At 41.1% G+C, this 16244-nt stretch overlaps 1 protein-coding gene across 4 annotated transcripts in view; it reads left to right on the forward strand.

Moving 5' to 3' along the window:
- Nucleotides 1–16244, forward strand: part of LOC112225082 (collagen alpha-3(VI) chain) — a 94495-nt gene that overhangs the window by 15792 nt on the left and 62459 nt on the right. For 2 of the 4 annotated variants that reach the window (XM_024388697.2, XM_024388696.2), the window contains exons 2-6: nt 9152–9268; nt 9954–10589; nt 12229–12825; nt 14781–15374; nt 15566–16195. In XM_024388697.2, the coding sequence (XP_024244465.1) occupies nt 9178–9268; nt 9954–10589; nt 12229–12825; nt 14781–15374; nt 15566–16195 (2548 nt within the window). In that variant the 5' untranslated portion in view covers nt 9152–9177. The remainder of the gene's footprint in view (nt 1–9151; nt 9269–9953; nt 10590–12228; nt 12826–14780; nt 15375–15565; nt 16196–16244) is intronic. The other 2 variants (XM_024388701.2, XM_024388702.2) reach the window with 2 other exon arrangements.

The following is a 16244-nucleotide window of genomic DNA, read 5'->3' on the forward strand; positions in this document are numbered from 1 at the left end:
TTGGGTGGATTTTGGCCCATTCCTCCTGACAGAGCTGGTGTAACTGAGTCAGGTTTGTAGGCCTCCTTGCTCGCATACACTTTTTCAGTTCCTCCCACAATACCTTGACTGTGTTGTCCTTAAGCCATTTTCCCACAACTTTGGAAGTATGCTTGGGGTCATTGTCCATTTGGAAGACCCATTTGCAACCAAGCTTTAACTTCCTGACTGATGTCTTGAGATGTGGCTTCAATATATCCAAGTAATTTTCCTTTGTCATGATGCAATCTATTTTGTGAAGTGCACCTGCAGCAAAGCACCCTCACAACATGATGCTGCCATCCCCGTGCTTCACAGTTGGGATGGTGTTCTTCGGCTTGCAAGCCTCCCCCTTTTTCCTCCAAACATAACGATGGTCATTATGGACAAACAGTTCTATTTTTGTTTCATCAGACCAGAGGAAATTTCTCCAAAAAGTACAATCTTTGTACTCATGTGCAGTTGCAAATCGTAGTCTCCTTCCTGAGCGGTATGACGGATGCGTGGTCCCATGGTGTCTATACTTGCGTACTATTGTTTGTACTGATGAACGTGGTACCTTCAGGTGTTTGGAAATTGCTCCCAATGATGAACCAGACTTCTGGAGGTCTACCTTTTTCTCTGAGGTCTTGGCTGATTTCTTTAGATTTTCCTGTGATGTCAAGCAAAGAGGCACTGATTTTGAAGGTAGGTCTTGAAATACATCCACAGGTAAACCTACATATGACTCAATTTATGTCAATTAGCCTATCAGAAGCTTCCAAAGCCATGACATCATTTTCTGGAATTTTCCAAGCTTTATAAAGGCACAGTCAACTTAGTGTATGTAAACTTCTGACCCACTGGAATTGTGATACAGTGAATTAAGTGAAATAATCTGTCTGTAAACAATTGTTGGAAAAATTACTTGTCTCATGCACAAAGTAGATGTCCTATCTGATTTGCCGAACTTTGTTTGTTAACAAGAAATTTGTGGAGTTGTTGACAAACGAGTTTTAATGACTCCAACCTAAGTGTATGTAAACTTCCGACTTCAACTGTAATTCATTCACTAGCACAGAAGAGACTTTCATCTTGTTCTTGCAACCTGGTCTCAGTGCATTTTTCATTATTTTGTATGTTAATCTGAGACAACCATTTAGTATGATATGTTATGTTTCATAGGATATGTATTAATTTAATTTGTGGATTACCCACTCCGTGTGATATGTTACAAATTACAATTCATATTATGTGTTACGGATTTGCAAAACATAAAATACATTCCATAATTACAAAATGTATGATATGTTACAAATTCTAGCTAGGTAGTGAATGTCAGCTAGTTGGCTAATATTAGCTAGACTAGGGGTTAGGGTTTAGTGTAGGATTTAGGTTAAAGGGTTAAGATAAGGCTTATCTAAAAGTGTTAGGGTTAGAGGAAAGGTTTGCTAAAATGGTTATGGTTATGGGGAGGGTTAGCTAACATTCTTAGTTGTTGCAAAATAGCTAAAAAGTAGTTAAGGTTGCTAATTAGCTAATATGCTAAAGAGTCGGTGATGAGATCAAATTTGCAACCTTTGGGTTGCTAGACGTTTGTTTTAATCCAACCCCTCCACCTTGACCAACCACCCTACTTTTGTTTTTGCCTTAAGTAACCATATGTCTTATGTAACCATACCAAATGTAACATAATGTATCATACTAATTTGAGTGCTGCGGATTTATATTTAATATGTTACGTTTAGTCTATGAGACCAGGCTGGTTCTTGAGAATGAACTATGACCATGGTCTGTGACCATGTTTTAATGAGACAAGCTTTCTTCTGGCTGTTCAGCATCAGAGATTACCCACAACACCGCGAGATGGCAGCGAAGTTGTTAATATCTTTTCAATCTACCTACTTACTCTATGTGACTGGCTGGCTGCTGAAAACACCTTGAGAGTGTCCGTCTCCTCCTTCTTTCCGAGATTCGACCTGATGGTGTCCAAGAGACAGGCACACCCATCTCATTGATTGTGTGAGTCAATCATGTACTATTCCATTTTTTTAATAATATATATATTGAAAGAATGAAAGATTATTTGTTCATAAAGATTCAGTTGTTGTAGTTTTTTTTACACTGACAGACCGACCATGAGTTCAATAGACAGACCGACAGATAGATAGACAGTCTAATACATAAAGTAGAAAGTAGGAGTAAAAGTTTTTTTTTTTAAGAAAACGTGATTGTCAGTTATTTTTTACCAAAGCGGTCCATAGAGGATGAAGGTCATGCCTTGCTGGTCCCTGGCACAAAAAAAGTTTGAGAAAGCCTGGAGTAGAGTAAAGTAGGGTTCAATACAGTACATTATTCTATTGTATTGCGATACATTTTTCATCACCGTAATGTACAGTACTGTGATGTACTCTATGGTCCCGAGAACTGTGATATGCCTTTCTCTGCGCTCACCACAAAAAGGAAAAGCAACTGCCCAGCACTGGGAGTGAACTTGTGATACTCAGAGCAAGAGAGCACTGCTGAGACCACTCTGCTACAGTAGTCCTCAATGCTTTAGTAACCTGCAAGAATACTGACAATACCTGATGGTAGTTTGGACTTAACCACTTGGAATTAATACCTAAGCGTAACCCTTTGTGTCGTTTCTTTTTTAACCCTCTAACCACGCAGAATTAATGACGTCAAAAATTAACCATCCATAATACGTCAAATGTAATCTATGATTGGTTCAGATTGGTGATGATTGGTCAGGACCAAATATCAACGTCTGTGGACATTGAAATCAAAGCTGTTTCTGACCACACCAAAAAAGAAAAGGGGGAAAAATGGCAGCTGGTCAGGATGGCGTCTGTCCATGATTACTGGGATCAGTAATGACTTGCTCAGACTTGCTCAGACTTCACATCTGATTGGGGTGAGAGTGTTTGACCTTCTAAAATATATGATTATTTTCTGAAATGTCTTAATTTTCACACTTAAAGAAAAGTATGAATTCCCCAACTCCTGAATGTTGCCCCATTATTGTGTAACTGCCCTATATACCAATACATTTAAATTGTTCTTAATATCCTTGCGCACACTTTTCCTTCTGTAATCTGTGGATCATTCAGCTGCCGTCCGATGTGAGTTGGCTGCAGTTGCTGCCAGAGCGCTGTCTGAGGGCATTTAGGACTGTAAAAAGAACTCTAAGGGCATATGACTGCGTTCACCTTCAATCATTATGTTAATGTTGGATACCTTTCCAGTCATGGGCCATCTATGCCAGCCCGAAGCGATAGCATTTTTGGGGCCCTTTTGTTTGGTGACAACCTTTATTTGTCTAGGCGAGAATTTCTGTAATTACAAAAAGCTCAGTTGCCAGGTGGGATTGTAAATATTGGTTTTTGTTTGGATTTTACAGTGAAAGGGGGCTGAGGTTGGGTGTCATGCAGAAAATAGCAAAGTCAGCATGGTGCTGTATATAGCTCTTTCTGTCCCTAAATGTCCGCAGCATGAACGTGACATTATCAATAGAAATTCCAGAGTTTAGAATACCTATTGAGTTTGCTAAGGTTCCCCACCATACAGTATCTATGCAGGCCTTCTATTAAAAAGGAACTCTGCTTTTAAAAATATATATATATTTTAACTTTATTTAACTAGGCAAGTCAGTTAAGAACAAATTCTTATTTTCAATGACAGCCTAGGAACAGTGGGTTAACTGCCTGTTCAGACAACAGATTTGTACCTTGTCAGCTCAGGGGATTTGAACTTGCAACCTCCGGTTACTAGTCCAACGCTCTAACCACTAGGCTACCCTGCTGCCAGTAATGGACAGTAATGGGTCGACAACACCAGCTCTGTGTGAATGGTGCTAAAATGAGACCCTTGGTGTGAATGGAAGTGCTCTGAGAAGTTAGCCACTGCTTGGGGGATGTGTGCGTGTGTGAATCTCGGGTTGGTCAGCAGCCTACAAGGCATATGATTACTGAGTTTGTAAACACATTCTCAGAGATCTAATAAGTTCCTGAGCTCAGCCAATTTGACATATGTCCTTCAGCCATGGCATTTCCATGATGGGCTACTAGAATGCAGACCTGAGTTCAAATACTGTTTGAAATCATTTCAGATACTCTGTCTGTGCTTGATTGAACTTGTTTGGCTTAAGGGACCAATATAATAGTTACAAAATGGTAAACACCGCCCATCTGGCACTGTAGACAGGCTAGAGCAAATGCTCAAAGTATTTGAAAGATGTCAAATAGTATTTCAACCCAGGTCTGCCAGAATGGTGGCTGGATGACTTATCACTGGCAAACACAAGGAGAAGCCAAGTGTGTATGAATCTTCTAAGCCCTGCGATACAAAGACAACAGCAGTCACGCCTTCTCTTCATAATGACCTAGCCTAGAGACGCATACACTTAGAAAAAAAGGTGCTATCTAGAACCTTAAAGCATTCTTCTGATGTCCCCATAGTAGAACCCTTTGAATACCCTTTTTGGTTCCAGGTAGAACCCTGTTGAGTTCCATGTAGAACCCTCTGTGAAAAGGGTTCTAATGGAATAGCTGTTCTATCATTCAGCCTACAGTAGCAGCCAATGTGTGGTGTTCAATGTTGGCCTACATTCCATGAGACTTTTGAAAGTCCTGTTAGCCTGTTTATCCACCCAGGAGGTGAATGAATATGTTGTTTGATAAAAGAAAGTACTTTTTAAAATAAAAGGCATCATTATTACCATGTCATTATTACAGAAAGCCAGACAAATGATGCTACTCTCTGTATATTGGCTACTTAGCTTATTCACTGCCAGTCTCAAAATACCACACTGCCCCTTTAAGACAAAAAAACTCTTTACCTGTGCTGTTGCAGGAAATAATCACTCCCCCATTGCTAACTACAAATGATCTATAACGGGGCTAATAACTCACTAACTACAGTGGCTTGCGAAAGTATTCACCCCCCTTGGAATTTTCCTATTTTGTTGCCTTACAACCTGGAATTAAAATAGATTTTTGGTGGCTTTGTATAATTTGAGTTACTTAACATACCTACCACTTTGAAGATTTGGTGAAACAAACAAGAAATAAGACAACAAAACCTGCATAACTATTCACCTCCCCCCCAAAGTCAATATGTTGTAGAGCCACCTTTTGCAGCAATTACAGCTGCTAGTATCTTGAGTTATGTCTCTATCCGCTTGGCACATCTAGCCACTGGGATTGTTGCCCAATCTTCAAGGCAAAACTGCTCCAACTCTTTCAAGTTGGATGGGTTCCTCTTGTGTACAGCAATATTTAAGTCATACCACATATTCTCAATTGGATTGAGGCCTGGGATTTGACCCCTTAACCACTCAAGTGTTGCTTTAGCAGTATGCTTATTGTCCTGCTGGAAGGTGAACCTTTGTCCCAGTCTAAAATCTCTGGAAGACTGAATGAGGTTTCCCTCAAGAATTTCCCTGTATTTAGCGCCATCCATCATTTCTTAAATTCTGATTCAGTTTCCCAATCCCTGCCGATGGAAAAACATCCCCACAGCATGATGCTGCCACCACCATGCCAAAATGCTTAATTTTAGTGTCATCTTACCAGAGTACCTTCTTCCATATGTTTGGGGAGTCTCCCACATGCCTTTTAGCAAATACCAAATGTGTTTGCTTATTTCTTTCTTTAAGCAATTACTTTTTTTCTGGCCACTCTTCCGGTAAAGCCTAGCTCTGAGAAGTGTACTGCTTAAAGTTGTCCTATGGACAGATAGTCCAATCTCCGCTGTGAAGCTTTGCAGCTCCTTCAGGTTCATCTTTGGTATCTTTGTTGCCTCTCTGATTAATGCCCTCCTTGCCTGGTCCATGAGTTTTGGTGGGCGGCCCTCTCTTGGCAGGTTTGTTGTGGTGCCATATTCTTTCATTTTTTTAATAACGGATTTAATGGTGCTCCGTGGGATGTTCAAAGTTTTAGATCTTTTTTTATAACCCAACCCTGATCTTTACTCTCCACAACTTTGTCCCTGACCTGTTTGGAGAGCTCCTTGGTCTTCATGGTGCTGCTTGCTTGATGGTGCTGCTGTCTTGATGGTGCCCCTTGCTTAGTGGTGTTGCAGACTCTGGGGCCTTTAAGAACAGGTTTTTAAATGTGACACTTGGATTGCACACAGGTGGACATTGACAAATTATTTGACTTCTGAAGGTAATTGATCTTATTTAGGGGCTTCATATCAAAGTGGGTGAATACATATGCATGCACCACTTTTCCGTTTTTAATTTTGTAGAATTTCTTGAAACAATAAAAAAAATTCAATTCACTTCACCAATTTGGACTATTTTGTATATGTCCATTACATGAAATCCAAATAAAAATATATTTAAATTACAGGTTGTAATGTAACAAAATAGGAACGCCAAGGGGGATGAATACTTTTACAAGGCACTGTAGCAAAGGATATGAACAAATGTGCACACGTCGCTACATGTAGCTCTCGCTTTGATCTCAAAATATGTGTATCTACTCACGACCGCTCATGCTGTAAACACAATCAAGTTCAACGTGAACGGCACAGATCCATATATGGCAATTTTCTATTTGCATATAGGCCTACTGCAGATCTGATTGGTTATGGCGCAACAGTCTGTAGAGTATGGGCCTGAGTGTTCCTGTCAATGCTACTACGATGCGTTCCTCCTACAACAAAATCTCTTGCATAGGTCGTTTTGCATACTAAGTCTTGATAATTTTTTTTGTTTCAGTATGTTGCATCTAAATTGACATATTGCATTGACTTGATCACAATTCCCACAGTAAAAGGAAACGTTGATCGGTGTTAACTAATGGGGAAAACTCTAGAAAGTTAAGTGATGTTCAGGTCAATCTCGTGCTTCTCTGCGTGGACTGATATTCCTTCTGCATGGCATTCCCATTGAGCTATAGGGAACATTGCACACACTTTTTCCTATGAATATTTGATTGAACGTTTCGGTCAGTGTGACTTTTTCATTTCCCTCGACGTTACGTATCCTCTTAAGGATTGGACCCTTTTTTTCAATTTCTGCCTAAAATGACATATCCAAATCTAACTGACTGTAGCTCAGGATCTGAAGCAAGAATATGCATATTATTGATACCATTTGAAAGGAAACACTTTGAAGTTTGTGGAAATGTGAAATTAATGTTAGAGAATATAACACATTAGATCTGGTAGAAGATAATACAAACAAAAAACGTGTTTTTTTCTTCATCGTGAAAGAGAAAGGCCATACATTCAGATAGGAGTCTTGGTGTGATTTAGATTTTGGCCGCCAGATGGCAGCAGCATATGTACAATGTTTCAGACTGATCCAGTGAATAATTACATCTCTACACAATATGTTATATCAAGTCTGCCAAGAGTTTTCCCAAATGTGCCAAATTGGTCAATTGATACATTTTCAAGTACATAACTATAGAGAACATGCAAAAATGCTATGGTAATAAAATGTTAAGTTTACACACTCACAGGAATGTCATACATGATGGATAATTAGCTTCCCTACAGAAAAGACACTGACCTTCACATGTCTTGATGGCCGGGCAGGGTGGGTGTGTGGCCAGAGACAGCAGGGGTTCAAACTGTAGAACCCAGTTCCTACATTTGAATATAAAATTGGTTTTATGTAGCTATGGTATATTTTATCTCTGGGAACCTTAGGATGACAAATCAGAGCAAGATTACTGAATGTAAGTACATTATTTACTTTCAGAGGTGAATGTATCAAACCAGTTTCCATGATTAAAGTGTTTTGTTGTTGTGCACTCTCCTCAAACAATAGCGTGATATTTTTCACTGTAATAGCTACTGTAAATTGGACACTGCAGTTAGATTAACAAGAATGTAAGATGTCTGCCTATATAAGAAATGTCTGTCTCAGAAAGTTGGCTGTTGTTTACAATGTCATTCTAGTCACATTAGCGCAGGTTAGCAACAACCATCCAGGTTTAGGGACACCCATTCCGTTAACATCACAATAAGGGGGAAAGCTGACTAAATATAAAACACAAACCCCTAAGTGAAACTGGAATTTCCAGTCCAACAACTCTCCTATGAACACAAAAGTAGATCAATACTAATGTGGACTGGCTTTTTGTACAGGTGGTTTCAATCATGTCATTCTAGGCTCTGCAAGTCAAAGTTCAAGCTCCAGTTCGAGCTCAATATCGCCCATGCTGCTACTTATTTGGACAGAGAGAAATTAAACACCAATGACAGCACTCTGAGAGAGACATAAGCTGTGGCTGTTGATTTGAACCCTGAACTGGAGGTATTTGCTGGCAAGTGCCTGTTGTTGATGTGGTTAAGGGAGAAAGCCATTGAAAACGCCAATGTTAGAGTCTTGGCAAGCCCTAACTGACATTGTGGTAGCAGTGGATCACATATTTCTGCATATAGCTCCATGTGATGGTAGCATGAGGTATTTTTTTCTCCAATGGTGTGTTAAAGAGTAAAAATAACTCTAAACATGCTGTTGACATTAGGAATTTAACTTCAAACCATGTGATGACAGTGGGAAAGGGTGGAGAACGAAAACAAGAAGGAAAACAGATATTTGGAGCAACTCCAGAATTCTGGAAGATTGGATTTGCTGGCGAAATGGATTTCATCTGAAATACTACTTTACACTTACTTTGCTTCAATTGCCCTGAGTTCTTCTTCCAAAAGTTAATATGGCAAGGACAGTGCAGACAAGCCTTAATTCTTTGCTCAAACTGATTTGGGATGGTATGCGCGTGTCAGAGTTTGTGTGTGAGTTAGTGGTCTATGCAAGACCTAAAGGTCACAACTTAATTTAGAGTATTCAAGGAGCTTTATAATGTCCCTGTCAGAATTAAAATAAAATCATTTGCCTTTATAAGTCCTTTCATTTTGAAATATATGCCCATTTCACAATGATGATGGATGATTATGTTGCATTGTATTTCATGAATTAATACTGATGTTATAAAATTTTGATGATGGAAATGTTAAAGGGAAACGGACACATTTAGCACTACTTCGCAAAATTGCAACATTCAAGTCTTTCATTGCTTTCCCTACTGTGATGTCATAGAAATTATTTTCAGAATTATACCTGCCACAGATACTGTTACCTATTGTGATGCTGAAAAGAGCATAAACATTTTCTGTTCTATTTCATTTGCAGGTGTTCTTTTTGGTGCTAGGTAGAAGATGAGAAAACACCGGCTGTTACCGCTGTGCGCTCTTCTGGGTGTCCTGTTCGCAGGACTTCTGCCCAAACTTGATGCCCAGGGTCAGGAAGGTAAGCTTGACTCACTGTTTTTGTCTTCAATTCAACTTGCAGGCCCATGTGGTGCACTCTCTTAAGCCCTTTTCAAAAATTATGTTTTGTTAGCCATGCTCAGTATTGTTTTTTATTTCACACTTCAGATATCCATTAATCTTAGTAGCACCTGGAAGGCCTACTTATTTTTGTATTTTTGGGGGGTACTTTTTACCGGATCATCCTTGTTGGTTTCAGCACAAATAATTAAATTATCAAAACATTTCAGACATTTAACGAAAAGTAGGAATGACAATGCTAATATTGCTGTTAAGCTGGAGTTGTATTGATATTTATGGGTTGAGTTTCCGCCTTCCTTGAAACAATAAACGTTTGGGAACAAGTCAAAAGTGTCTAGTTCCCTGCAGGAACTCAGAGGGATTTTCATGGCATGAATGAAAAAAAGGGTCTACTCAGGAATCACTGTTGCCTTAGAACGCAAGTCCAGTGTCATGTTGGAGCCCTGGCCTCACAGTTCTGCCTAGTTTATGGTAGCATTTTGGCAGGTGAGGTGAACTAAGGTGTAATATTTTAGCACAAGTTAATTGGCCTAGTTTCCAGCGGTACTATTGTTCGGTACATTAATAGGTTACAGCCATACCACTGGACTTGCCTCTGTCTCGGCACGGTGAGAGTCCTCAAAACCAGGTTTCTTCTTTTGAAGATTGCGCACAAGGCCTGGCTGCCGATATATACTTTCTTGTGGATTCGTCCTGGAGCATGGGACAAGAGAACTTTGAGCACGTCCGACAGTTTCTGTACAGCGTGGTTAAAGCACTGCACGAGGGTGGCGGTGGCAGATTTCAGTTCGCCCTCGTCCAGTACAGCGGCTCGCCCAAAACTGAGTTCCAATTGAACACATACCCATCTCCGCTGGGGGCCCTGGCCCATATCCGGGCCATGGCGTACCGGGGGGGTGGCACCCGGACGGGTCTGGGCTTGGACTTTCTCATCCGGGCCCACCTGAACGCAGCGGCTGGTAGCCGCGCTGGCGTGGGTGTGGCCCAGGCGGTGGTGATCCTGACAGACGGGCGCTCCCAGGATGACGTGGCTGAGCCGGCGCAGGTGCTGCGGCTAGCAGGGGTGAGCATGTTTGCGGTGGGGGTGCAGGACGCCGTGGACTGGGAGCTCAGGGAGATGGCTAGTGTGCCACAGGACATACACATATTCAGCGTAGACTCTTTCCAGGCCCTGAAGGGTATTATCCAGGACTTAGTGGTGGGCTTGTGCGGCGCAGTCACTCAGGCCGGGGGCGCCCCGATGGCTGTCGAAGCCAAAGAAGTGCCTCGAGACGTGACAGGTAATAACAGGGGGCCTGTGTCACTACCATACTAATGCCCACATCATCATAAGAGAAGAAAGTAGCTACACATGTGTGGCCATGTCTGGATCGAGTCCTCTATTAACACAATTAAGGGGTATTTAACACGATAACCCTCATTTATCATCCACTGTCCGGCACCCATTAACATCACTGTTTCTCATCATATTTTATTTGCCCGTAACACTTTAAGATCACCACCCAGGTTTGCATGTGATTGACACTGAATGCTTCTCAGAAGAGGGCTTCTGATGGCTGCTATGTCTCTTCCAAGCCAGATTGACCAAATTTATAAAGCTTGCGCATGAACTGAGAACATGCCATCTCAGTCAATGGGAATATCCATTGCTTATTTGATATGGTAAAGACATATCGCTCTTCGTTTGCCAGTTTAGTTTGTTACAACAACATTGACTATGTAACAGTTACAAGCAGGATATTCAAACAATTCAACGTCCGTGACAGACTGCTACAGAAGGATTATCATCTATTTACATGACACAGTAACAGGATATTCAATTATATAATCTCTTTTTTCTCTATAATCAAATAAAGACAGATATGCAAAACACCTTCAGTCCATTATATTTGCCCTACAAAAATCACAAATGCTTTTGTCCGATTTTAAACAAATCTCCAAGTATCAGCGCCTTATAGCTTAGATCTTTGAAAAAGCGAATCAATAGTGGTGACAAGCTGTTCCAATACGGCCTCCTGAAACACGGCGCAGCTTTTAACAATGGCTAACCACCCACCCACTGCTTGTGTGTCTTGTTAATGTTTGTTTGTGTTTAGGCTATGTTTTATCAGTAACTGTCAAATATGTGCTTACTATTCTACAACTGAAACAGTGATGAACCTGCCCTGGACTCATCCTTGACTTGCAGCAGAGCCTAGATCGAGAGATTTAAAAGATAACAGCTTAGCACAATTTATGAAACAAATGTTATAGAATAGTTATTTATTCTCTTGATTAGTGGTAAGGGTTCTTAAGCATCAAGGATGGGCCACAGGGTCATGACTGGTACTTATTATCTCTGAGGTCTGTAACATGAGTCTGCATGGGGTGGCTGAACTCAATGGAGTTGGCAGGAGGTTATGTTTAGGTGCATTATCATAGAACCCAAACTGATATAAGACAGATAAAAGGAGAAACTGACATTTTTACAATACACATTATACATTGTGTTATACATATGTTAAAAAAAACACTATGAGTATATTATGAGTACAGTGCTAAATTGCTAATATTCTGTTGGTGTAGTTCATTTTCACACCGCTCTTCAGTTTTTTTTTAGATAATCATCAATAAGACATTTAGCAGAAAAATACATTTGTGGGGTATTTTAGCAAGCTACATGGTCATGCTCAGAATAATTTGCATCCATCATCCTTTGAGATCCAGATCTAATCACTCCTTGGTTCAGCCTACATGCAGTATAATGTGCTTTTGTGATGTTTTTTTAATGATTGATTGTGTTCATCATGAATGTCACATGCAATGATGCGCCAGCACTTTCTCTTTCTCTCTCTTTCTCTGTTTTAACGCTTTCACGTTGCATTTTGTTTCTGTTTTGTTTCTCTCTCTCTCTCTCTCTCTCTCTCTCTCCCTTTTAAGCACAAGAGTCAGCTGACCTTGTACTCTTAATTGACGGATCTGAGAACGTTGGAGCGGCCAACTTCCCCCGCGTGCGCGATTTGGCTATGAAAGTCATTGAGGGCCTCGATGTGGGCAGGGACACAATTCGGGTGGCTGTGGCTCTGTACAGTGCGGACCTAGAGATTCAGTTCTTTCTAAATAGCTATGACACCAAAGCCGCTGTCCTGGACGCTGTGAAGGCCCTTCAGTTCACAGGCGGCGATGAGGCTAACCTTGGAGCCGCCTTGGAGAATGTCGCTGGGAGCCTGTTGATTCCGGCATCAGGGGGCAGGGCAGAGGAGGGGGTGCCCCAAGCTCTGGTGGTGATCAGTGCCGGGCCGTCCAATGACGATTTCAGTGCGGGTGACAGGGCTCTTAAGGCAGCAAGCATTATCACGTTTGGCGTGGTGGTCGGCGGCGAGGCTACAGCCGAGCTGGAGACTATCGCCACAGACAAGAGCTTTGTTCTGTCGGCCCCCGATTTCAGGGCAGTGGCAAGCTTGGGTGACCAGTTGCTACCATATGTTAATGCAGTGGCCCAGCGCACCATTGTCATTCAGAATGAATTCACAGAAGGTAGGTAACTTCAATGCAAGGTAGGATTGGGTGGGGGATTCATGAAAAAAATGATTAAGTGTGTCTTCTAGCTGATTCCATGCTTGAGGTAAGAATAATACATCTCTGACACCTAATTTGAAGGGGGTATATGTGATACTTTTATAACACCTTAATTACACATTCATCATTGTTCAAGAGACATTTTCAAAATGACCGACGCAGTGCCCAACCCCCTGGCACCACACACACAACAGGCTGAGAGCAGCACAGGGTCAGCCTCAGAGCATTAGGCTGCCTGTTGATATTGCTTTGCTCAAGGCCACAAATGGCAACACAACAAATAGTAATTTAAAGGTGTAATATGTAGAGATAGCCCTGCCATTTCCTGGTTGCTAAAATTAGCTTGATTTCAGTTTGTGCCAAAACAAGCAATATAGTATAGTGTATATAGTGTAGGGAATCATTGTCATATCTTAACTGCTATGAAATATATTTTCAGCTGTTTGAAGCTGGTGTATAAAACCGACAGTAAAAAGACAAAAATAGTTTAAAATATTGCACATGGAACGGATCTACTGCTTATCAGACTTGCTTTCAATAAGAATGACAGATTAACTCACATTTCTATCTGAAGTCTGTCAGGTCCTACCTAAAGTTGAATAATGGATCTTTAAATGTTTCAAATATTTTTGTTGTGCTTGATTGAGCTATCCTGGCAAAATGGAACCAAGAGAATAGTCCCAAATGTGGCACACATATAACATCTACAAACATCTGGCTCACTTCCACAAGATCTCCTATTAGCCATTGTATTTGAACCATCAACATTCTACTTACTGGTTTTAGGCTACCTGACACACTTTGGTTCTCATTATTGATTTATCTATTTTGATGGAAAAATATTTTTGTACTGTAATGGAAATGGACTTTTCTTTTAAAAACACATCTTGCATAGATGTGTTATGAATGTTTTGGTCGTTATGAATACAGGTGTATACCCTCTTCAAGTAAGGCGTTAATAAATCATTGTACTTAATCTAATTGTAAGACAGTACGTGCTTGAAATTTGGGGGTTGAGTGTTGATCTCAATCTAATAGTTCAATATAATACTGTATTAGTATTGAAATGGTTAACATTTCACAAATATGTTGTGAGGACTATGCATTGTGAGGACAGTTATAACAATAGAAAGACAAGATAGCATCTTGACCTGATTTCTAACATTAACCAGCTTGCTAACATACCTAACAAGTGCACAAGCATTACAAAACTAACAAAATGAACTGAATACTGAAAATAGTTTATTAAATTTGCTGACATGAAATTTGCTGACATACAAAAAAGAAACCTGATATAGTAGGGTTGGTATAGTTTTGTTATCCTGCTGACTTACTTATATGTAGATGTCTGTGTATACGGTTTTCTAGATTTACTATTGATCTTTTCATCTCTTCCTGTGAAGCAGGAACGTAATTTTATTGCATCAGGTTTTCATTTCATTGGTGGGCCCTATTGTAAAGTAGAAGCTATTCATTTTTTAATTTTTTAAAGTAAATTACAGTTACCCCCTTCTCCTAAACAAGTATTATAAAATGCAATTAATCTTCAACACCTCCAAATTGGCACCATTCTCTAATTCTCAGAATGTCACACAGTTGTATTTGTATAATTTGCAGCAATTCAGCTGCCATTTCATACTTCTTCAGATGTTACAACTTTACTAATATGAATAACTGTCCTAAAAAGAAGTAATTTGTTAGTGCCTTTATTAAACATGGAATGCGTTGTGAATGCATTCAGTCATGTTAAATATGGCATTAATTATTAATTAAGTACATTTGTAAGAGGCTAAGCACAGATGCTATTCATCCGATCATCAAGAGAGTATCACAGCTTTAGTAGCTTTATTTAGCTAATAATAGCTAGCTTTTACATAGATTATTCTAACACGTTACTGTATTTTCTCTTTCAGCCTTGGAAGTGGGAAAAAGGGATATCATTTTTCTCGTTGACAGCACTATGGGTGCCACATTGATCAACTCTCTTCGTGAGTTTATCAAAAGGTTTGTTGACACCATGCCGATCGGACCGGATCAAGTGCAAGTGGGTGTGACCCAGTTCAGCAACACTGCCAGGGATGAGATTGAGCTGAACGCATATGGATCCAAGGAAGACCTGAGTGCAGCCCTGGGCAGACTCAAGCCAAGACCAGGACAAGTGGTGAACATCGGGGCGGCCCTGGACTTTGTGAGGACCAATACGCTGAGGGCTGACAAGGGGAGTCGTATTAAGCAGGGCGTGCCCCAGCTGGTTCTGTTGTTGACCAGTAAGAAGTCCAGCGACAGCGTGGGGCAGGCTGCTGAGGCACTGCAGCGCATGGGGGTTCTGACCCTGGCTGCCGGCTCTAAGACGGCCGATGAGCAGGAGCTGAAGCAGATTGCCTTTGATGAGAGCTTGGTGTTCATGCTGAAGGACTTCCGCGCATTGATCCGCAACCCCAAGTTGATTGTCTCTCCCCTCTCCACTCTATCGGGGGTTGTGATGATTGAGGGACCGACAGAGCCAGGTAATGCTCCTATCCTATCGTCACTATGCTTGATACTAGCTACTTAAATGTAATTTACCCCTAACATGTAAGGTGATATTTTCTTATCCCAAGACTCCATAAGGCATTTAAAAATCATTGACATCTAATATTTGTGACTTGAATATTAGAATAGATGTAATGATGTTTTTTCCCTCCCCTGTTTTCCTCAGTGGTTGAAATTACAACAGTGCAGACCCAGCGAGTAGTCAGAGACATCGTCTTTATGGTGGATGGCTCCAGCTACATTGGGGGTGCCAACCTTCCGTACGTGCGGGATTTCATTGCCAGTGTGGTAAACCAGCTGGACGTGCGGCCCGACAGGGTGCGCATCGGTCTCATGCAATTCGCAGAGAACCCAAAGATTGAATTCTATCTGAACACGCACAACACAAAGCAAGATGTGCTGGCTAGCCTGGGTGAGCTCAGGCTAATGGGAGGGTCTGCTTTGAACACGGGAGCGGCAATGGATTACGCACTTACCAACATGTTCCAGGCCTCGACTGGGTCACGTAAGAGGCAAGGTGTCCAACAGGTGCTTCTCCTGATCACTGGAGGCCCATCCCAGGATGAGGTTAAAAGGATAGCAGACAAAGTGGCCGTGGCGGGTGTACTGACCTTCACAGTCAGTGCTGGCCAGGCAGATGAGGACTACTTGAAGACGGTCGCTTTTGTTCCAAACTTGGCTTACCATGAAAGCAGATTTGCTGACCTGCCAAGTGTTGTTGAACAGATCATGACTCCTTTGACTACTGTGGTTGGAGATACAGACATCACAGAAACAGAAATAACCGAGGAACCTGGTGAGCTTTATGTTGTATTTTAGCTTTGTTGCTACATGTTGGGTTAAAC

The sequence above is a fragment of the Oncorhynchus tshawytscha genome, linkage group LG26 (genome assembly GCF_018296145.1).
Source record: "Oncorhynchus tshawytscha isolate Ot180627B linkage group LG26, Otsh_v2.0, whole genome shotgun sequence".
Lineage (NCBI taxonomy): Eukaryota > Metazoa > Chordata > Actinopteri > Salmoniformes > Salmonidae > Oncorhynchus > Oncorhynchus tshawytscha.